The 23,867-nt window shown below is 52.2% G+C and overlaps 1 protein-coding gene across 1 annotated transcript in view; it reads right to left on the reverse strand.

Annotated features, from left to right (window-relative positions):
• The window catches only part of CYP19A1 (cytochrome P450 family 19 subfamily A member 1), a 135,764-nt gene that overhangs the window by 33,347 nt on the left and 78,550 nt on the right, over positions 1-23,867 (reverse strand). Inside the window, exons 6-8 of the mRNA XM_075342744.1 lie at positions 8,760-8,874; positions 8,533-8,647; positions 2,167-2,329 (exon numbers count right to left, since the gene is read on the reverse strand). Of these exons, the coding sequence (XP_075198859.1) occupies positions 2,167-2,329; positions 8,533-8,647; positions 8,760-8,874 (393 nt within the window). The remainder of the gene's footprint in view (positions 1-2,166; positions 2,330-8,532; positions 8,648-8,759; positions 8,875-23,867) is intronic.

Here is a 23,867-nt window from a genome sequence, read left to right on the forward strand (position 1 = left end):
GGCTGCCCACACCATCGCCACCGGGTACTCCCCATTGCAGCGGTGGTACTACACCTTACTACACACCATGGGTGGCATCACGAACTGTCCTTACAATCCCCTGAAAATAACCCCGCTTTAATTCCGAGTGGCAGCGCAACCCCGACCCCCAGGTCCGGAGACCCCTCAAGCCACTGCGGATCCGGATCCGAGCAGCTGCTGACGCGTGGGCGTGTTGCTTTATCTCTTGTCGCTGCTACTTTTTTCATCGTCTGTATAGTTACCTCATTATGTTGTCGATGGCCAATAATGTGACTGTACAGAGATTACAACAATAATGTTGATTTCCTAACTCTGCTGCCATACCGATTATTACAATTATAGGGGAACATTAGTTAGATTGGTGGTAAATGGACATTGGTGGCAAATCAAGGCAATATGCTATGGTGTCTATACTGAGACAGCTTATTTAAAGTAATGCTAGGAGGGAGAAACAGCACAGTGGGTTTTATCTGAGAATAAAGGGAAAATAGACGATCATATGTGTTCACCTCAGAGGAGAAAATAAGGCATATAAATGACCACTGCTGCAAATCCCCATGCTTAAACAGCCAATAAGTAGGAAAGAAGGATGATTAGTGGTTGTTCTGCGCTGACGGTCAATGATGATGCTGTGCGTTATTCCAAAAAATGTGGTTTATTAATTCAATGCGTTTCTAAGCTGAGTTTCTTCTTCATCAGGAAAAAGAAAACCACAATACAACAATATAATACCAATATTGTATTGTTGGGTATTGTGGTTTTCTTTTTCCTGATGAAGAAGTGAGGCAGCTGTGGCGCCCTGGACAAGCCAGGACGTCACAGGTACTACAACAACACTCCCCACACCCCGGCTAGGCACATCTAGGTCAAACAAAACTCCTTGTTGCCTCCCTCCAGGGGCTGATATCCACACCAGGGGGTGGGCCAGGCGGTTTGCCCCGCCCACCGATAAGTTCACAGTCCTGGAGGCGGGAAAGGAGAGCAGATCAGTTTAGAGAAGTGAAGTGGTGGTACAGGAGACTGACGGTGTCCAGGTGCGTGGCCCGGGCACATACAGCAAGGTTAGCAGACGGTGGTGACCGTCTGCAGGAGAGGCTGATTGGAGTGTACCGGATTGGGGAGTGAAGAGAAGCCAGCACCATTCGGCAGGGCCTACAGACCCCGACCAGGCTAGGAGTCACCGTAAAACTGGTCAAATCCGTTAGCGAAGGGAACCTCCGGGGTTTCCCAGCAGTCAAGACCGAATTGAAGGCAACAGCTCACACCGTAAAGGGAAACACCGTCACCGCCAAGGCTACAGTTCCCAGGGCCAGAGCCTGCGGGCAAAAGGGGCTCCCTCAGCATCCATCCAATCTGGGGAGCGGGTTACCGGTGGGAAGCCATTGGAACCGTGAACACAACACAGGTGCAGGGAAAGGCAGTCACCATCAACCTACCGGGAGAACTACCGCAGCCATCTGTGGGACCCGTCCATCCAGCCGTTTGTTTTACCGGAGACTTTGCATTGATGATTGGCTGAGTGAGTACCACCGTGCCGTGCGGCACCGCGCTGCCCCCGTGACCCTGCACCTCACCAGGCCCCGTAACCCGCCTGCCATCATCATCACTCCCTCACCGGGCCCCGGGACAACCAATCCCTTTACCCACGGAGGGGAGAAACAACATCCAAGCTGCTCCCTGACACCGCTCCCGGGATCCCCGTCCAGAGCAGCGCTGGTGTCACAACCTCACCACAACCGTGGGTGGAGTCACGGACAATATCCCCAAACCAAACCACCCTACCCCCTTTCACTCACGGGCGAGGAGCGCCGCTCGAGTCCCCGGGATCCGGCCCACCGCTCGAGCCACCGACCGAGCGAGCAGCAGCAGCAGCCGGACCCGAGCAGTGGGTGAGCACAGCGTCCCCCTCCCCGCCCACGACACAGCTTTGAAACACGTTGAATTAAAAAATCACGTTTTTTGGAATAACGCACAGCATCATCATCGACCGGCAGCGCAGAACAACCACAAATATTCTTCTTTCCTACTCATCCAAGGTGTAATTTTATCACTGCACATCCAAAGTAAAAAGAAGGCTCAGATATACTAGTTTTCTATCCTGAGATTTCCCAGAAATGTCAGCGTTCTTGTCCATGTGATATTTACCAATCACTGTGTTGATCTCATTTATTATCATCTCTTCAGTTTTTGGATGTTGAGCGATCAGGATAAACATGAAGTACAAAGAGACAGACATGGTGTCAGGAGCAGCTATCAGCATCTCCAAGATGCTCTGGTTCACGTTCTCAGCAGTGACATCTCCATGGTTCTAGAATGGGAGAAATTAAATAGAATAACATTTATTTGGCCAATTACTTTATTCAATTACTACTCGTTTTATCTGTTGTCCTTTCATTTTCTAATTAAATACTATGAGTGCAGACCTTTTTCTATATTTTCTGTGTGGCGCCCTGGACAAGCCAGGGGCCACAGGTAACAACACACACACACCCCCACCCCCAGCAGTTCACAGCAGTCATCCCCAGTGAGACCTGATTTCTTCCCTAGGGTTCAGACAGACACACCAGGTGGGCGGAGTCAAGCAGATAGGCACGCCAACCGAGGAGTCTAGCTGGCCTGAGGCAAAAACCAGCTGAGACAAGTCCAGGCAGAGGAAGAGAGAGGAGGTCTGCAGAGAGGCAGACGCAGACTGGGGCCTAGTTTGGAGCCTAGGTCCCTCGTGTAGCCAGTGAGGCAGACGGTAGTGGCCGTCTGCAGGAGCTGGGAAGACAGTCTTGGTGGAACCGTAGGTAGCCGGGACAGGGTAGTGGCCCGTCCGGTACCGAACCGGGGAGCCAGCTGGAAACCAGAACACAGGAGGAGCGTACACGAAGGTGAAGGAAAGGACTTACACTACCAACCTGGGGTCAGGGGAAAAACACCGCAGCCGCCTGTGGGACCCGTCCATCCAGCCGTTTGTTTGACCAGAGACTCCGTGTAAATTACTGGCTGAGTAAGTACCACCATGCCGTGCGGCACAGCGCTGCCCCCGCGACCCTGCACCTCACCAGGCCCCGTAACCCGCCTGCCATACATCCCTACCCCATCATCGGGCCCCGGGACAACCAACCCCCTACCCACGGAGGGGAGAACTAACATCAAAGCTGCTCCCTGTCACCGGTCCCAGGATCCCCGTCCAGAGCAGCGGTGGTGTCACAACCTCACCACAACCGTGGGTGGCGTCACGGACAATATCAAATCCCCACAATCAAAACCCCCTTTTCACTCACAGGCGAGGAGCGCCGCTCGAGTCCCCGGGATCCGGCTCACCGCTCGAGCCACCACCGAGCAACCGCAGCAGCAGCCGGACCCGAGCAGTGGGAGAGCGCGGCGTCCCCTCCTCCGCCTGTGACAACTTGGCGTCACGAACAGGATCTTACCGCTCTGCCATCTGGTAGAGGTGCGCCTTGTGACCGCCGGAGGTGTCCGGCCGAAAATTTGGAGAAGCCGCCATTTTGGGCGCGAAAAATCCCCGCTTGAGCGTCTCCTCGAGCAGTGGAGGTGCGAAAGCCGAAACCCCGCCCCTGTAGATGAGGAGCAGGAAAAAGACTAAGGGGAGACAGATGGCGTCCAGCCGCATGTGAACCGCGGCTGTGGATGCAGGGGCGCCAGGACTCTGCAAGTATTTGGTTCCTGGAGCACCGCTGCACGAGATGTCCCGTCCGTCCGGCACCGCTGAAACCTCAGTGCCCGTGCCCGCGGCCAACGCCCCGACCGACCCGTTACCCCTGTCACTGGTAGCGGAGCTTGCAGCGTCGGTGAGGGAGGGCCCAGACCTGGGGTCCCCAGGCTTTACCTTCGTCACCGCCCTGCCACCGGTCCCGGCTTCCATCCCGGCCGCACCGCTGATGACGACGGCCCCGGCAGTCCACCCGGCCGCAACGGAGATGACAACGGCTCCGGCAGTCCGCCCGGCCGCAACGGCAGCGAAGTACCCGCTCGGGCAGCCTGGTGAAGGACTGGGGCAAGGGTGCTGCCCATTTGCTTAGGGGCAGCATCAGGGCCAGGTTGTTTGGGTGGGTGACTGAAGGACCCGTTCTGTTGTTATTATTAAAAGTGTATTGTTGTTGCAACGGTTGAGGTGATATGCCTCCCGTAAGGGAAGTTTTATGATAAAAAAATGCATGTGTGAAAATGTTTAAAAACGTTTTATTCTTTTTCAGTTTGAGAAAAATAAAACCGGTGATGGACGGGCAGCCCGCGGACGGTCTGCATTTTACTAAGGGGGAATGTGGCGCCCTGGACAAGCCAGGGGCCACAGGTAACAACACACACACACCCCCACCCCCAGCAGTTCCCAGCAGTCATCCCCAGTGAGACCTGATTTCTTCCCTCGGGTTCAGACAGACACACCAGGTGGGCGGAGTCAAGCAGATAGGCACGCCAACCGAGGAGTCTAGCTGGCCTGAGGCAAAAACCAGCTGAGACAAGTCCAGGCAGAGGAAAAGAGAGGAGGTCTGCAGAGAGGCAGACGCAGACTGGGGCCTAGGTTGGAGCCTAGGTCCCTCGTGTAGCCAGTGAGGCAGACGGTAGTGGCCGTCTGCAGGAGCCGGGAAGACAGTCTTGGTGGAACCGTAGGTAGCCGGGACAGGGTAGTGGCCCGTCCGGTACCGAACCGGGGAGCCAGCTGGAAACCGGAGCACAGGAGGAGCGTACACGAAGGTGAAGGAAAGGACTTACACTACCAACCTGGGGTCAGGGGAAAAACACCGGAGCCGCCTGTGGGACCCGTCCATCCAGCCGTTTGTTTGACCAGAGACTCCGTGTAAATTACTGGCTGAGTGAGTACCACCGTGCCGTGCGGCACAGTGCTGCCCCCGCGACCCTGCACCTCACTAGGCCCCGTAACCCGCCTGCCATACATCCCTACCCCTCACCGGGCCCCGGGACAACCAACCCCCCTACCCACGGAGGGGAGAACCAAAATCCAAGCTGCTCCCTGTCATCGCTCCCAGGATCCCCGTCCAGAGCAGCGGTGGTGTCACCAATCTCACCACAACCGTGGGTGACGTCACGGACAATATCCCTAAACCACAAAACCACCCCTTTTCACTCACGGGCGAGGAACGCCGCTCGAGTCCCCGGGATCCGGCCCACCGCTTGAGCCACCACCGAGCAGCAGCAGCAGTAGCCGGACCCGAGCAGTGGGTGAGCGCAGCGTCCCCTCCTCCGCCCGCGACATCTGCATTGTGCATTGGGAGGATATGATGTTCCCCTTGACCGTGCACCCTTATCCACCCATCCTTCCCAAACACATTTTAATTAAAGTGAACCTATCAGGTGCAATATGCACCCAGAGCCACGAGCAGTTCTGGGTGCATATTGCCTAACAGTCCCTGTATATACTAGCATATATAAAGAGATCTTTAGAAAAAGTATTTCTAGAGATCCTTTATGATATGCTAATGAGCACAGGGACTAGTTACAAGGGCGTTAGTTCCTGCTCTCATTCTGCCCTCTCAGCATGTTAGCACATCCACAGGGGTGTGCAAACATACCTATTCAATGCCCACTGCCCAGTGTAATAATTGATGGTGACATACGTACGTGTGTCCGTTGCACCGCCTCAGAACACCAGGCATAGTGTCAGTGCGCATGGTCAGAATGCCTGGCACTTCCAGTCATGCGCACTACACCAGTTTGAAGCTGGGATGCGTACACCCAGCTTCATAGTGCGCATGACCAGAAGTCTGGGGATCATGCGCACGGAGCTGAAATCCAGCATTGGGCACGGTGGCAGCAGAGAGGTGAGCGCGATCATGCCTCTGATGCCGCACATTCATTAGCATGTTAGCACGGCCACAGGCGCGTGCTTACATGCTAAGGGGGCCGACTAGCCAAGGGAACTAAGACCCCTTGCGACTAATCCCTGCACTCATTAGCATATCATAAAGGATCTTTACAAATACTTTTTCTAAAGATCTCTTTATGTATGCTACTAGATGCAGGGACGGTTAGGCAGGGATTAGCAATATGCACCCAGAACTGCTCGTGGTCCTGGGGGCATATTGCATGTGACAGGTTCACTTTAAAGCTACGCTGGATCATGTCTCCTCCTTCATTTGAGGCCTGGAAAGGCACATAGAGAGGTAAGTTAAGAGTTGGGGTCCATCCCATGAGGTCAGCTTGTCTCCAGTGCAGAGGATTTCTAATAAAAAAATTGTTACCTAAGCAACTCATGTTTTTTTGCATGTGTAGCAATAATGGAATTTATCTATTCTGCATTCATTAATTGCACAGTGCTGTTGTATGTATTCATGCACTCTGGGGGGTTTTTAACGCTGCAGAACAGTTTTGAAATCTGTAACATATCAATTTATTTTGTAATAAATACCAAAGTAAAAAATGCATATGTATTTTTATCGCACTTCAGCAAAGGAAATGCACTAAAAATACAAGTAATCAGCACATGACTTTATCAATAAAGTTTTATAAAGCTACATTAAAATTTCCAGAACAGAGTTTCCTATAAAGGGAACTGTCACCAGGTTTTTCCCATATAAACTGTCGCCACCACCAGTGAGCACTTATACAGTATATAGCATTCTAGAATACTGTACGTACAGAGAGGAAGGTAAGTATGTTATACATGGCCGATTTTGCACGTTTTCCTACCTACAATGAATGGAGAGGTCTGTAAATTTTATCTGAGGTACACTTCAATTAATATGCATTTTATTGCATAAAATAAGAATTTGATACAATAGAAAAACAAAACTTAATATTTGGTACAGAAACCTTTGCAATTACAGAGAACAGATAATTCCTGTAGTTCTTGACCAGGTTTTCACACACTACAGCAGTGATTTTGGTCCACTCCTCCGTACAGATCTTCTCCAGATCTTTCAGGTTTCGGGGCTGTCTCTGGGCAACATTTGAGTTTCAGCTCCTTCCAAAGATTATCTGTTGGGTTCAGGTATGAAGATCGGCTACACCATCCTCAACTTTGAAATGTTTCTTACGGAGCCACTACTTAGTTGCCCTGGCTGTGTGTTTTGGTTCATTGTCATGCTGGAAGACCCAGCAATGATCCATCTTCAATGATCTTGTAGCACCCCTGCGGTACCAGGTGCCACAAATGTAACCCATGGAAACCCAAACCCCGGAATATCCGTGCCAGTCAACACACCAGCACCTTCAGGCCACATACATAACCCCAACACCAACCTGGGAGACTGCCTAGTAACAGGTAAAAGGGGAGGGCACTGATTGGATGTAGCCACAAAGCCTTTAGGGAGAGACCCAGCGAGGGAGAGGGGAAGTTGGCGGGAGGACGAAGGAGTTAGTTCAGAGAAGAAGTTGAGAGAAGTAGTGGTGAGAGTAGGAAGCAAGGACGAGAGGAGTGAAGTAGGAAAAGAGACGTGTAGAAACAACAGAGAGTTGTAAAAAGTAGAGAGAACTGTGGAGTACGGAACCAGGACTCCAGGCACCGTGGGTTACCTGTGGAAGCAGCAGACTCCAGGAACCACGGGAGGCCTGTGGAAGTCCAGAACCAAGGCTCACAGGGCTCAGCACAAGGTGGGGTGCAGACCCTAGGATAGTGAAACACTTTATGGTCAGCTGTTAACTCTGCCGGGCGAGAAGATCTCCAGGGTCAATTGACAACCTAAAAAACCTGAAGCACAAGCAGCAAAGAGGGGACCGGGGACTGACCCCCTTAAATAGTCCAGGCTGCCTATATTAGGGCTCAGACTGAAGAGAAGGGGCTTTCAAGCAGCTCCAGGCCACGGGAGTCCAATCACAATCAGTGACTGCCATCCCAGGTCCAGCTGGCACGGAGAACAAGGGGAGTGGGCACGCCTGGAACCAGCACCCGTGGTTCCAGTACCAAAGTAATCAAGGCAAGTTAAACTGCAACACTGGTGTGGACTGTTTCCTTGATGGCGTGCACTCACATAGACTGTTCCCCACTACAACCACCATCATTCACTGCTGGGGCCTGTCCCTGCTTGCGGAGAGCTCTAACCATCCAGGCTACATCACCCCATCGGCCCCAGAAGAAACCTGCAGCGGCGGCCCTAAACAACCTGGCCGCACACCGCAAGTGGCGTAGTCGACAAATTCTTTTATTATTTTATTTTACCAAAACCCCCTTCCTTTCCTGAGGGATGGCACCCCAAGGGCCACGGTACTGGGCTGCGACCACAACTGACCACACTGCACACCACAAAGCCTGGGACCGGGTACCTCACAGCCCTGGGGCGTCACAATCTTACTGAAGGAAGGAGACTTCTAGGGGGTCACATCTTGCCTCATAGAGCCACTATTCGTCAGTGCATCGAATGCCATTATGAGTCTACGCTATGGAATTGTGGGCTCCATGTACATGGAATTTGTGTGCGCACCAGACGGTTCAGATTATATCAGATCCTATTAGCATTCACTTCTTAGATTTGTAGGTAAAGTATCATCTGCTTTTCTGCACACACTTACTTATACATGGATTTATTTAAACTCTCTCTTACTACACACCTGTGCGAAAATAAGCTCAGTTGCAAAATCGATAGTCTCATCCAGCTTGTCTGAAGTGGAAATCTCCCGTCGCTTTTGCTCAATGAGAATTTCAACAGCTTCTTTCAAATCATTGCTGAAATACAAAGAGAAGACACTTAACTCTCGCAATCTGCAAAATTATTTTTGGGTTTGTACACAATTACATTCACAATGGGAAAAACATTGTTTAGACAAAGGAAACTCACGCTGATTTCTCATACTTCTTGTAGAGCCAGGAAATTTTAAAGAATATGTCTGGTTTCAGTAGAAGTGCCTGCCACGCGTCAAAATATTTCTGAATCTTTACGACAATGTCATTCTCTGGAACAACAATGAGAACATGATGAGAACATGACAACACCTGAAGCTTAGAAAACAAGCCATGTATTATACAAGTATGCATTATTGCCATGATGTACATGAAATGTACAAAAATTTATAGATTAAAGAACAGCGGTCCCCAAAATACTGTTTTTGACTGTTTTTAGACATGCCTTTAAATAAAATAGGAAAATATTGTACCATGTTAGGTTTATTGTTTTAAATTACTTATACAGTGATTTTCCTGAATGTCATCATTAAATAGGGTGTCCGCTAATTTTGCATTGATGGTCTATCCTTAGGATAGGTCATCAATGTCTGATCAGCTGGGGTCTGACACCCCACACCCCCACCGATTAGCTGCAGTCAGGGCCTGTGGCGGCAGCTGGAAATGCTCAGTTCTGGAGCTGCTCTGTTTTCTGATAGCGGCCACAGCGGTGTGCTGCACATCGTTTCCTATTGATATGAATGGAAGGTAAATGTGCAGTACCCAGCTGCAGCTGGAAGACTCAGACTCAGAAGACTGAGCAGCTCCGGAACTGAGCATTGCCAGCTGTCTTTCCTCGCCGCAGGCACTGAGGAAGCTGATTGGCGGGGGTGTAGGGTGTTGGGTCCTGGTCGATCAAACATTGATGATCTCTATCCTAAGATAGGTCATCAATGTAAAAGTAGTGGACAACCTCTTAAAGGATTTCATGTGAACTCAGACACTAATGAATACTAGTTAAAGAGGCTTTCCAGTTTAAAAAAAAAACCCTCTTCACCAGCTGCAATTTCTTGTTTTTCTAAAAAAAACCTCTGTTTTTTAGGCCAGTATCACACTTGCGAGTGTCTTGCGTTTAACTCGTGCGAGTCTCTTATTGCATCACCCGGCATGGCTGCACAATCTCCTGACAGGAGTGGGTCAGTTGCATGTATCTCTATGCAACTGAGATGCTCCTGTCCGGAGAGTGTGGGGCCATGACGGGTGATGCAATGAGAGACTTGCGCGAGTTACACGCAACGCACTCGCAACTGTGATACTGGCCTTACTCTCTTCTCCAGGGTCCAGTGCTGAGTCTCCACTGCTGCTCCCAGTGCCTGTCATTGTCAGCAGTGCTGCTTTCATGTCGTTAGACCGGCAGACAATAACTGAGCTTAGTGTACCGCCCTCATGCCAATGTGGCGCCCTGGCCTAGCCAGGTCGTCACAGATAACATACAAACACCCCCCTCCCCCATCAGAAAGGGACACCAGCCAAACAAAAATCCTTGTTGCCTCACTCCAGTGTCTGATGTCCACACCAGGTGGGGCGGAGCCAAGCGGTTGGCCCCACCCACCGAGGAGTTCACAGGCCTGGAGGCGGGAAAAGTGACAGTTTAGTGTTGGAGTGTGAAGAGAGAGGAGTAAACACTTGGGTGTCTGGGTTTGTGGCTCCGGCACTACCAGCAACGTTGGCAGATGGTGGTGGCCGTCTGCAGGAGTGGTGGAGCAACACAGAACCGTAGGCCCGGGGACGGGCGACGGCCCACCGGTACCGACCGGGGAGCGAAGTGAAGCCAGCAAACACAGGCAGGACCCCGACCAGGCTTGGAGCCGCCGACAATAGTCAGATGCGAATGTGACTGGAACCCCAGGGGTTTCACAACAGCCAAAGTCCCAATTGAAGGCAACAGCCCACACCGTGAGGGTATACAGCTACTGCCTAAGGCTAGAGACCCAAGGGCCAGCGTCTGCGGGCAAACGGGCTCTTCCGGTACCCATACACCGGGGAGCAGACCACCGTTGGGAATCCATAGTAGTCAGCAGAAGAACATCAAGGTGCAGGGAAAGACAACCGCCATCACCTGTCCAGGGAGAGACACTGCAGCCGGCTGCGCGACCCGTCCATCCAGCCGTTTGGTTTACCGAGGACTTTGTACCTTTCTTGCTGAGTGAGTACACCCGTGCCATCCGGCCCCGCGCCGCGCTGTCCCTGCAACCCTGCACCTCACCAACCCTGCCTCCCCGTCACAACATCACCGGGCCCCGGGACCACCGACCCCTACCCATGGAGGGGGAAAACAACATCCCAGCTGCTCCCTACCATCGCTCTCGGGATCCCCGTCATCAGCAGCGGTGGTGCCTATCTTCACCACGACCCGTGGGTGGCGTCACGGACTAAATCCCCCAAACCAACCATCCCTTTCACTCACGGGCGAGGAGCGCCGCTCGAGTCCCCGGATCCGGCCCACCGCTCAAGCCACCGAGCAGCAGCCGCAGCAGCGCCGGACCCGAGCGTTAGCGAGAGCGCAGCAGCGACGGCGTCCTCCCCGCCCGCGACAATTTGGCGTCACGAACAGGATTGAACCCCTCTACTTACCAGTAGAAGTGCGCCTTGTGATCTTCGCCGGCGGTGTCCGGCCGAAAATTTTGAAGCGCCGCCATCTTGGCGCGAAAATCTCCCGCTCGAGCATCTTCTCCGAGCAGGGAAGGCGCGAAAGCGAAGCCCCGCCCCCAACAAACGGAAGTGCCGAAGAGTACCAAGGGGGCGTGAGAGTGTGTCTGCCTGATGTAGCCGAGGCTATACAAGCGGGGACGCCAGGACTCTGCAGAGCTAATCGGTTCCTGGAAGCAGCTTGCAACATGTCCGCACCATCTGAGAGGCTAGAGTCTCCGGAGCCTGCCCCCTGGACGGCGGCTTGGCTGAACACCCAAGTGATGCTGTTGTGCTGCCGTAACCGGGCCCAAGTACGGAACCTGCTAGATCGCTGGACCGCTGAGATGGAGGAGCTGGCTGCGGTCGTGCGGGCGCATGAAATAGAGACCATGCTAGAGGAGCTGGTGAGAGACCCACATCCTTGTGTCCCTAGAGGACCGGCCACTGCGGCTGAAGGACTCGGTCTACCCCTGGCCCCAGCTGGGCCCGACCCATTGCCTGTGCTGACCGCCCATACAACCCCACCCAGATCACCGTCCCCGATGGAGGTGGCAGAGTCCGTGTTGCCCCGCCAGTGCCCGGAGGTCCGAGAAGAAACCAGCCCACCAACCGCTGGAGCGGGTAATGTAGATGAACCGGTAGCAGACCTCCCCACCCCAACCGATGACGGGTCACTTGCCACTGAGGAGCCACGACTCTGGGCTCAGCTGGAAACCGTTACCGACCTGCCAAGTCCCACCGTTAGTTCCCTGGAGGCAGATGACAGCAGCAGCTCGGGGGCTGACACAGAACTGGTCTCGGAGTCCGAAGAAGCGGGTGAGAGCCTTCCCAATGGCGATGCGCCAATAGCTTTCTATGTCCCGCGCGGTGGAGGGAACGGATACCGGGCGGCCCTCTCCCACCAGGCCTGCCATCGGATGTTTGCAATATTAACAGCGGAAGGCGAGGCCACCTCGGAGGAAGAGGTGGAATAGGCAGCGGTCCGCCGTTGCAAGCAGTTGTCCCCCATTGGGACCATCAGCAGTTTAAATGAATGACTCTAATGAACTGTGACATTTACCTGATTGTCTACATGATTATTCCGGCCGTTGCCGGCAAGTTGTCCCCGGAGGGACCCTGTGTGTTTTACAACCTGCATAAGAGACTACTCATGGACAAGGCCGAGAACTGGCAGGCCACCCATGAACTTGTGGGCATGTAAATAAGTTGAGGGGTGATTTTCCGTCGGAGCCGCCTCCGGAGAGGCAGATTGGAGGAAGGGCCCGCAGCAGAGCAGGCTGGGGCCCGGCCACCACCAGGACCGGTGGCCATCCTCCGGGGGTCAGGGGTCCCCCAAGGACGTGGGGTCCCCTGAAGTGACAGCCGGGTGCGAGTAACCGTACCCGTTCCCGCTCGGGCAGCCTGAACCTGGACTGGGGTCAAGGGATGCTGCCCACTTCTTAGGGGCAGCATCAGGGCTAGGTTGCTTGGGTGGGAGAGCGGAAGACACCCGTCCGTCTGTTATTAAAAATGTTATATATGTGCAACGTTTGAAGTGTCCTTACAAGAAATGCATATGTTTAAAATGTTTTACATGTTATTTATATCTTTTTACAGTTTTGAAAAAAATAAAACCGGTGATGGACGGGCAGCCCGCGGACGGTCTGCATTTCACCAAGGGGGAATGTGGTGCCCTGACCTAGCCAGGTCGTCACAGATAACATACAAACACCCCCCACCCCCATCAGAGAGGGACACCAGCCAAACAAAAATCCTTGTTGCCTCCCTCCAGTGTCTGATGTCCACACCAGGTGGGGCGGAGCCAAGCGGTTGGCCCCACCCACCGAGGAGTTCACAGGCCTGGAGGCGGGAAAAGTGACAGTTTAGTGTTGGAGTGTGAAGAGAGAGGAGTAAACACTTGGGTGTCTGGGTTTGTGGCCCAGGCACTACCAGCAAGGTTGGCAGACGGTGGTGGCCGTCTGCAGGAGTGGTGGAGCAACGCAGAACCGTAGGACTGGGGACGGGCGAGGGCCGGCCGGTACCGACCGGGGAGCGAAGTGAAGCCAGCACACACAGGCAGGGCCATCGGACCCCGACCAGGCTTGGAGCCGCCGACAATAGTCACATCCGAATGTGACTGGAACCCAGGGGTTTCACAACAGCAAAAGTCCCGATTGAAGGCAACAGCTCACACCTTGAGGGTATACAGCTACCGCCTAAGGCTAGAGACCCAAGGGCCAGCGTCTGCGGGCAAACGGGCTCCTCCGGTACCCATACACCGGGGAGCGGACTACCGTTGGGAATCCATAGTAGTCAGCAGAAGAACATCAAGGTGCAGGGAAAGACAGCTGCCATCACCTGTCCGGGGAGAGACACTGCAGCCGGCTGCAGGACCCGTCCATCCAGCCGTTTGGTTTACCGAGGACTTTGTACCTTTCTTGCTGAGTGAGTACACCCGTGTCATCCGACACCACGCCGCGCTGTCCCTGCAACCCTGCACCTCACCGACCCTGCCTCCCCGTCACAACATCACCGGGCCCCGGGACCACCGACCCCTACCCACGGAGGGGGAAAACAACATCCCAGCTGCTTCCTACCATCACTCCTGGGATCCCCGTCATCAGCAGTGGTGGTGCCTATCTTCACCACGACCCATGGGTGGCATCACGGACTAAATCCCCCAAACCAACCACCCCTTTCACTCACGGGCAAGGAGCGCCGCTCGAGTCCCTGGATCCGGCCCACCGCTCGAGCCACCGAGCAGCAGCCACAGCAGCGCCGGACCCGAGCGTTAGCGAGAGTGCAGCAGCGACGACGTCCTCCCCGCCCGCGACACCAGCGGCCAAGCCGCTCGGATCCGGAGCCGCGGTGACTCGAGGGGTCTCCGGACCCAGGGGTTTGCAAGGAGACGCGAATTCAAAAGAGAGGGGATAGATTTGTACAGGGGGTGTGTAAGTTTGTGATGCCACCCACGGTACGTGGTAATGTAGGAAACCACAGCTGCTGTTGGGGAGCCCGGTGGCGATGGTGTAGCAGCAGGATGTTTAACCCCTCCGTGGGTAGGGGGTTTGTGCCCCGGGGCCCGTTGAGTGTTGATGACTGGGGTGCCGTTGTGGAGAGGAAAAGGGCTTTTCAGCGTACTCACTCAGTCCAAGAATAACAACTTGACAGCTTGTAAACCAGAATTTTGAGCACCGCTGAAGCATGGAGGGAGCTTTGCATGGATCCATGCCCTTGGTGTTGCTGTTAGCCTGTGGCCCTTTCCGTGGAACCTTCTCACTAGTTGGACTCTCAAGCTTGAAACTTTTAGGGTCCCACTCACCCGTATGGCTAACGGAGTGAGCTTCCTCTCAGGGTTCATGCGTAGGATTTCTTTGGACTGTATTTGGGAAAGTCCTATCCCATGAATCTTGAAGTCTTCCCCCCCGTTGGGTAAATTACTGGGACGCGTGAAGCTACTTCCCGGCCTAGGGTCCACGTACCCCGTCGTGCCCTGGCCCCTGCCCGATGATGGCTCAAGGCCGCCGGCTGCCCTCCTCGGCAGTCCATGCTCCTTGATGCGATCCCCTGTGACCGGGGTTCCAGCTCCTACCAAGCCCAGACCAACGTCTGCCACGTAGTAAACTTCAGGAGCCCTGCTCCGGACCAGTGACCTCTCCCTCTCGGAGAGTCACCTTCCACCTCCTACTCCTTTCACTCCTGTTACACTTCTCTGTCACTTTCTCACTTTCCCTTACCAACCCCCATGTGGGCGGCCCTATTCCCTTCAGGTCCCCCAATGGTGTGTCTGGTGGGTTCGGTGCAAAGTGTTCCTAGGATTTGGACTGGCTAAGCTGTTAGCAACCCGAATTGACCAGGATCCGTAACCAAGGAGGAGTGGATACTGTGCAGAAGGGCAGATTGCACAATACCCTGTGACGACCTGATAGGCCAGGGCATCACATTAGCACTGCATGAACAGCTCAGAACTGCTGAGGTTACTTATTGGCTGCAGCGCTGTTAATATGATGTCAGACAAAAACAGACATAGGGAGCTGCGGTGGAGACTTATTAACAATCCCCAATTTAGATTTTTAAAACAAATTGCTGTTGGTGAAAAAGGAGTTTTCTGAATCTGTAAAGCTCCTTTAAAGTTTCAACACCTTCCTATCTATAACTTATCATGTTACCTTAAAAGTTCACAACATAACCTACGATGTTGGCATAAACCATATTGTTCAAATTGTTAACTGCCATGGAATTTATGGGTAAATCTGTTGTTTATCTGCAAGTTCACACAGCCATTAACGATAAATAACTCCAACATATTAGGGTAAAACGTCATACAGATACTATCACCTTTCCATTTTAAAATTTTCCATTTATGTGTTGTTTTGGGAATATGTGAATGAGGGTTTATTTTGCATGTAACTAAGGCGGGCTTCGCACGTTGCAACATCGCAAGCCGATGCTGCGATGTCGCACGCGATAGTCCCCGCCCCCGTCGCAGCAGCGATATCTTGTGATTCCTGGCGTAGCGAACATTATCGCTACGCCAGCTTCACATGCACTCACCTGTCCTGCGACGTTGCTCGGGCCGGCGTCCCACCTCCTTCCTAAGGGGGCGGGTCGTACAACATCAGAGCGACGTCACACGGCAGGCAGCCAATCAAAGCGGAGGGGCGGAAATGAGCAGGATGTAAACATCCTGCCCACCTTCTTCCTTCCGTATAGCTGCCGGCGGCAAGTAAGGTGATGTTCCTCGCTCCTGCGGCTTCATACACAGCGATGTGTGCTGCCGCAGGAACAAGAAACAACATCGTACCTGTCGCGGCAGCGTAATTTTGAAAAAGTCGGAGCCTACACCGATGATACGATAACGACGCTTTTGCGCTCGTTAATCGTATCATCTAGGATTTACACACTACGATATCGACTGCGACGCTGGATGTGCGTCACTTTCGGTTTCACCCCACTGACATCGCACGTGCGATGTTGCAACGTGCAAAGCCTCCCTAAAAGTGGGCCTCCAGAACTGATGTCACTGATGGACCCAAGCCACCCCAGTCATACACTGATTGCAGTAGTGGTTGTGAGGGGCACTGCAGCCAAAATTTGGGATGCTGCCACCTGACTGCAGGCCCTCTATGCTAATTTTTAGGAGGTTCTCCCCCTAAAAAGACACTCACCAGATACCCCCGCTCCTGTGGTATGACCTGCTCTTGCCCCGCCTCCCAGATTTATGTCACGGCGCTGCCCAGCTTCCGGTCTCTCTGTTCCTGGACCCGGATCTGTTTGGGTGGCCAGTGGCGTATACCCGCTCCGGGAGGCGGTAAGAGAGATATCAGCAGGGAGGGAAGAGTTTTGCCCACGGCGCTTTAGCTGTGAGCGACTCCCTCCCTGCTGAGGCACAGGCGACATGTGCCGGCGAGCGGTGTTCTCAGGGAAATACCCGCCCGCCGGTCCGCCTGTGCTCGCCGTCTGTCACAAATCCCCCATCAGCAGGGAAGGAAGCGTCCTACTCACAGCGCTGTTAGTTGTGAGCGGCTTCCTCCCTGCTGAGGCTCAAGCTAGGTGTGCCGGCGAGCGGTGTTCTGAGTGAACTACCTGCCCGCCGGTCAGCTAGAGCCCGCCCCTCAGTTTCAAAAGAGCGCGAAAGCGCTCTTTGCTTATGGCGCCGCCCATCCGCCACCCTGCCACCGCTAGCAGGGGGTACGGGTGCAGGCTGTGAGCCGGCGCGGTCCCTGATGCAGCGCAGGCGGAAGCGCTGCAGCGGTGGACCTGCCGGCCTTGTGGGAGTAACAAACCCCGTCCCCCTGCTCCCTCCACTGCCCTGTCACCGCTGCCCTGTCACAGCCGGTACAGGGGAGCGGGGAGATTGCAGGGGCAGGCTGCGGATGGGCGCAGCCTCAGATGCAGCTCAGATTGGAGGCGCTGCATTGGTGTATGCGCTGATGGCAGAAGTCAGCAGAATCCACCCATCCCCTATTGGTATCCCCAGACAACTTAAAAAAAAAATAAATAAATAAATTAAATAAATAAATTATAAAAAAAAAAAAGCTGCTAGTCATGAAGGAGCTAGGGGTAATCTGGGTATCCCGGCCAGTGGGGTGAATTAAGGGGTATGGTCAGGCCTCACTTCAACTGTGCAGGGTGGGGGGGGGGTAGGCAAGCTGAGACATGTGCATTGGCAGTATTGCAGGGAGAAGTTGCAGCAGGTGGCATAGCCTCTACCTGCTGATACCCCACCTCTTCCACTAGTGCCAGTGATTTTCACCCTCCTCCCCTTTAGGGGTCGGCATTACACCTTAGGATGAACAACCCTCACTCACTTGAACAATCCCCCACCTCCCCTTCTGTGGGTAGCGGCTTTGATCGGACTCTGTCCCCTTCACCTGGGGATATGCACGGGCGTTGGGGCCCCGGGCGTCATGAGTCACATGTAGATTTAGACCCCTTTTTTCTTCAGACTGAGCCCCAGTGCAGTCCCGCGGCGGGATGATGAGCATCTGAGTGTACATTGGCCTGAACAGCGGAGTGCTGTTGGAATTGGGCAGGAACATCCGGAGTCCGGCCGCCCCCTTTTATCCTGCACAATCTGGCAAGTACCATTACGTGGGATTGCGGGGTGGAATAAGCGCCCTGGGGGGGGTCACGTGATGTCACCAGGCAACAGGTTTTCCTCCCTATTCAACATTCTGTAACTAAGTTATGTGTGACCGACACCATAGGTGTACTGAGTAAATCATACACCCGCAGTAATAGGCGCTATAGTAGCTGCCTTTACTACCTCTTGTGGTCGGCATTCCGCAGTCTGATTGCTCTTACTGTAAAGAACCCTTCCCATTTAGCTGCGGTAGGAGGAAGTAATGTTCCAGTCCTTTATAGTGACCACACACGATTTATGCATAAAAATGTGATCTCCTCCTCCATTCCTTGCAATAATCTAGTTGTCTCCTTGAACCGACTAATCTCAGAATGTCTACCCACCGCCTTTATGATAACAAACAAAAAAAAACCAAACTGGATCCCAGATTTTAGATGTGGCCTGTCAAGTGATTTATAGGAGGGTTACAATATGTTGGGCGCACAGGATCTCACCCCTCCTTGGTATACACTCTAACTTAGCGCTGTAGTTGAAAAGGCGTAAGCTATGTTTGTCACTGATAACTTTATGGTAATAGCAAAGTGTATTTCTGTGCATTTTCGTGTTTGTTGGAGTTTCAGTTTAACAGACGAAAATGAACATGTGAGATGCGAAAATTGGCATTTTTATGTAAGTGCATAATTATGCCCGCTAATATTTCCTAAGCAATTATGTCCACATAAATAGCCTCAAAACAAAAAAAAAACAAAACACAATTTTAGTTTCGGTCTCAGGTGTGCACAACTGACAAGTGCTTTCCCATGTGTTAGTAGACAACAATCATTCTAATACTAGACTATAGAGGGTGCCAAGTAGCTTCATTATTTGAAGCACCTATTATGAATTTTTTAAAAAAAAAAATATAAAAAAGCCCCTCCCTTTGGGTTTGACTTTTGTTTTGGAAGGTTTTGCCGCATGGAAATAGCGTTTATCGGCTATTACCCATTGTACGGAGGTTTATCTTTCGGCCCCTGCGGATCCATAGGTATGAACTTCAACTTTGCGGGTAAGGTCATTTCTATTGCTGTCATTGTTTCCAAGGTGCCTTTCCAAGGATTCCAGTGTAGGACTAAGCGGCAGGGTCACGTTACCCAATATCGGTACATTGGTCCAACCCTAGGTGCGGTAAGATTAAACTTTATTTTCCGCTACATGGAATTAGGCACCTGAAAAGGAGGAACTGATTGTGTAGCTGAATTTTTCTTTAAGCTTCAACGGCTACATTCGCTTCAAGAGCAGTAACGGCTGAATCGCTAGGGGGTGTATTTAACAGCAGCAGGTCTGGCTGTTTGGGTTTGTTTTCAACACAATGGGGTTTTTTAAAAAAAAAAAAAAAAAAAAGTGGTATTATCAGTTGGTTTACCAAGCCCGGGGGGAAAAACAGTCTAACCACCTGTTTACAACTTCCCTCATCAGTAGTGGGCTGTTTAGGCTTTTCGGTTTTTAGAATGCGCATCAGTCAACGAAAGGTTAAAGTCATACCAGGTATCCAGTTGCCGTGATAGCATTGTTTACTCCCTATTGCTTTTCCAATCCCATGTATCCTCGTTAACTCTGTTCGCGGGCAGGTCCAAAGGTTTTGATTCCTTAAATTCGTAGTGGTACTCCCATTGAAAGGAGGCCGATGACCCGGCCTCTCGTTACAACACAGACATGATGGGCCTATAGTAAGGTATGCAGCAAGTGGGGTTTACCAGGCGGGTGAAAAGCATGATGATTTTCAAGCGATCCCTTGCTAATATATAACCGGCAGTATTTAGTGATTCTACTTCACCAACGGGTACCGTTTTTTCCTGTTGTGAGCAAACTGGTACGGGGTTTTGCCTTGCAATTTTTCAGTTGCGGAACTGGACCTGCGCGACCAAGGCCTAGTGGGACCCACGGTATGGAATGGTTAGTGGATTAGCGGCAGGTGGGTGGATGTCAGGAGGCCTAATACTCCTGGCTGTTTGTCGACCTAATAAGGTACCGGGCTGGGTGGTTACGCCCATTGTGGTTTTGATCTTAAAGCTTAGTCACACAGGCTGAAGAAAGGCCTAGGTCTATCTAGCCAAGCCTGTCTTCCCTCACAGTTTTGGGATCTTTTTCCCCCACCCCTGGTTGGTATGCCTAAGGTGTTAGTGATAGCCCTTAGACGAACAGGGGTGACGGAGAGCATCTTTTAACCATGAAGACTTTTTCCCATATTTGGCGGACAATTTCTTGGCGGTAACTTGGTGATGGTTGATTATTGTGGGAGCGCCAGCGGCAGTACCTGGGATTTAAACACCCCTCCCTTCCCCCCCAGAACTGGGGTGCTGCTGAAGCTTTGGGGCAAGTGTGTATGAGCGTGGTTTCAATGGGATGGGGTTGGCAACGCAAATGCATTTTTGAGGGACGTCCGTACCGAGTTTGTTTTATAAACCGCCACTAGTAGAAGCGCAAGAGGCTACTGACTGTCATATAGGCTAGCGTAACATTACATACGTTCCAGATTTGTGTATTAATTAAAAAAAAAACGTGTGTTTTTGCCAAATCAACCCCAAGGGGAAGGGGGTGTACAACTTTCCCTGTTATTTTCCTAATGGAAGATGGGCCAGCCAGAGGTGATTTTCAGCTCATATTGGAACGTATCTAAGGAAGGATGTGTTACGGAGCTGTCCTTGGCGCACGGGCAGCCAGTGCCTACCTAAGTTGATTCTGTAAAATATATATATATATATATATATAAAAAAAAAATTTGTTGGTGTGGTACGGCCAGCTGGAAGGTATTAACTTTGCTGTCCCGATGAGGGAGCGAGTACATCTTAAATGATGCTGTTTCGGAGGTTTGGTAGTGAGAATGGTGAGGAGATGGCTCAGGTTCTGTGGTTTTGGGGGGGTCGCAGCTTGCTAGCGCTGTGCTGCTCTTTGGCGGAAGGGGTAGGAAAAATGGTGGTGAAATACCCGCACCGGACGGCCGGTGGCGGAAAATTTCCCAAAACCCCGAGGTGTTGGCTGGTAATGCCTAATTTGAAAGCTGCACCCAAAAATGTATGCCAAAGTAAAAGATGAGAGTGTTTTTCCCTATGCTTGTCCAAAAGTGAATACGTGCAAATAAAAAGCAATTTAACTTATAAAGAACTGTGTGGTGTCTTTCTAGGGGGGAAAAGGTGGTGGTTGGGTCCTGGCAGTCTGCCCTTTAGGGTCTTTACGGGCTGCATTTTTCTAGATTGTGAATCATCCATCAGTCACATTCTGATACCAGCCATTACAAAGAGTACAAGTCTGCTCTGTACACAAGGCGATCACAACAGATAGAGCATCTCCAATGACACCATTTTGAACATGTCAGATTAGTTTCAGTTACTATGGCAGCTATATTCATTAACAGAAACAATGGCTATGGGTCATTTACATACAGTATTTATTTATAGATGCAGCTGGAACTAATTGGATTCTATACAGAATGATCACATATACACAATCTGAAAAGTTCTCCCTTCCATCCAACTATGAATTGTAAATGTTACTTCCTATGGATTCACTCAGTTCAGCTGACATAAGATCATTTAGAGCTCACCATAATGTCACTGTTTCGCATTCCCAGTTGATGGTGGATACAGTACATTACTGAATGGTTCCCGGGAGAAGGTCAAAAGAAACTATAATCATAAGACAGGTTTGGATAGTTCTCCTTTGTCTATTCTCCTGGGCTCCCATCCCTTTCATGGTTGTAAACCTTTCAATGTTTTCTTTTCTTAGTGCAGTATACAGTCATTCCAGAAAGGAAAATATTTATTTTCTTGTGTGCTATAATTATATAGTGATCACTTGCTGTGATACCAGTATTACTACCTTTATGCTGCAACTCAGGGCTGCCATCAGGGCATTACTGTCCTTACTGATGTAATGGGCCTGATGAACAGAAGCAAGAGGGGGGCCCAGTCTAGATGAGACATGCTGCAGTGTGTTTCACCCAGCCCGGGCCCCCCATCCCTTGGCTTCTGCTTACCGGGCCCCAGGGGCAGGATTCGGCCGTTTTCACTATTCAACTGAACATGTATCATCAGACATTCATTCAGATGAAATATATTCCTGCACAGCATTAGTTAACAGCCACCAGTTCATCAGAGGCCTGCAGCTGATGTCTGCACGCACGTTGCTGGCTACTTTCACACATCCGGCTTGAGCTCTGCGGCTCAATCCGGCTGTGCAAGCTATGCAACGGATGCGGTGAAAACACCGCATCCTTTGCATAAGTTTTTCCTTTGCGGCCAGTCCGGTTTTTGCCGCTTGCGGCATGCTACTGAGCATGCGCAGTGGCAAAAACCGCATGCGGCGGCCGGATGCGGTTATTGCCGCATCCGGCCGCCATAGGCATGCATTGAAAAATGCGCCGCATTGGCGGAATGCGGCGCGATGCGGTTTTTTTTGCCGCACGAAAAAACGTGACAGGCAACATTCCATCCGGCCGCCGCATCGGCTAAATCTGCCGCATGCGGCAAAAAACGGACGGAACGCAAGGCCATGCGGCACAATGCGGCACTAATTAAAGTCTATGCAGGAAAATCGCAACCGGCAGCAAAAAAAAACGGTTGCGATTTTCCTGCAAAGTGCCGGATTGTGCCGCATAGCAAAAACCGGAGGTGTGAAAGCAGCCTTATTATGATGTAACAGCCATGCGTCGGCACGTTCACCGCATAGATCTAGTAGGAAGAGGATGCAGGAAGACCATGGCCAGGGAAGAACTTTTTTTTTTATTTGCTTGTGCTGAAAAGCCACACTATGGGGAACAGATATATAGGGGCCAGGATGGAGAGACATGGGGCAGGATGGATATAAATGGGGCCAGGATGGAGAGACATGTGGCTAGGATGGATAGACATGGGACCAGGATGGATAGACATGGGGCAAGGATGGAGAGTCATGAGGCCAGGATGGAGACATATGGGGCCAGGATGGATTGACATGGGGCCAGGATATATTGATATGGGGCCAGGATGGAAAGACATGGGGCAGGATGGAGAAATGTACCGCTCCGCTCTCGGCTGCAGCCAAGCCGCTCGGATCCGGGCTCGTTGGTGGGTGGCTCGAGCGCCTACAGACCCGGGGTCACTTCGCTCTGAAAGGATGCTGGCGCTACGTAGGGGGTTAGGTTTACGGCCAGGCCTGTGGTTTTTAGTTAAGTTTGTGACGCCACCCACAGGCTGTGATGAATGTGGACACCACCGCTGCTGTTTACTAGGCACCCGGGGGAGAAGTTGTGCAGCAAAGGTGTTAACCCCTCCATGGGTGGGTAGGGGTGATGGCCCCGGGACCCAATTGGGATAGTATGTCTCCTGCACCGTGTAGTGTGTATGTAGACTGCCTTCGCTTCAGCGACGGGAGTCCACTCCCCGGCGGTATGTGTGTCGGGAAAGCCCATTTGCCCGCAGAGGCTGGCCCGTGGGATCTCCCTGCCTGTGCGGTGGCTTTCTATCCCCCTCGGTGGGCTGTTGTCTTCAGTCGGGACTTGGGTGGGAAAGGACCTGTAGTCCAGACCTCAATTAGTAAATTAACTCAGTCCAGTGGCTTCTGGACCTCGTTTCAGGGTCTGCGTACCCCCCTGTGTGCTCCGGTTTCCAGTCGGTTCCCCTTTTTGGTACCGGCAGGCCACTACCCTGTCCCGATCCCTTATGGTTCCACCTGGCCATCTTCCCGGCTCCTGCAGGCTAGGCCACCGTATGCCTTCTAGCCAAGGTACTAGGGCTATGACTCTGGCACCTGTCAGTTCCCGCTGCAGACCTGTCACCACAGGCCTGCTGCGCTCTCCTTCACTCCTAACTGATCTCACTCTCTGAACTAACTAACTCTTTTCCTGCCTCAGGCCCTCTGAACTCCTCGGTGGGCGTGCCAACCACCTGGCTCCGCCCCCCTGGTGTGTCCATCAAACCCTGAGGGAGGTGACTAGGGTGTATGTGTTTGGCGGGTGTTACTTAGTGTGGGACTGGTGTTATGCAAGGGCCTACCTGTGACTACCTGGCTAGTCCA

The sequence above is a fragment of the Anomaloglossus baeobatrachus genome, chromosome 4, assembly GCF_048569485.1.
Source record: "Anomaloglossus baeobatrachus isolate aAnoBae1 chromosome 4, aAnoBae1.hap1, whole genome shotgun sequence".
In the NCBI taxonomy this organism is placed as follows: Eukaryota; Metazoa; Chordata; class Amphibia; order Anura; family Aromobatidae; genus Anomaloglossus; species Anomaloglossus baeobatrachus.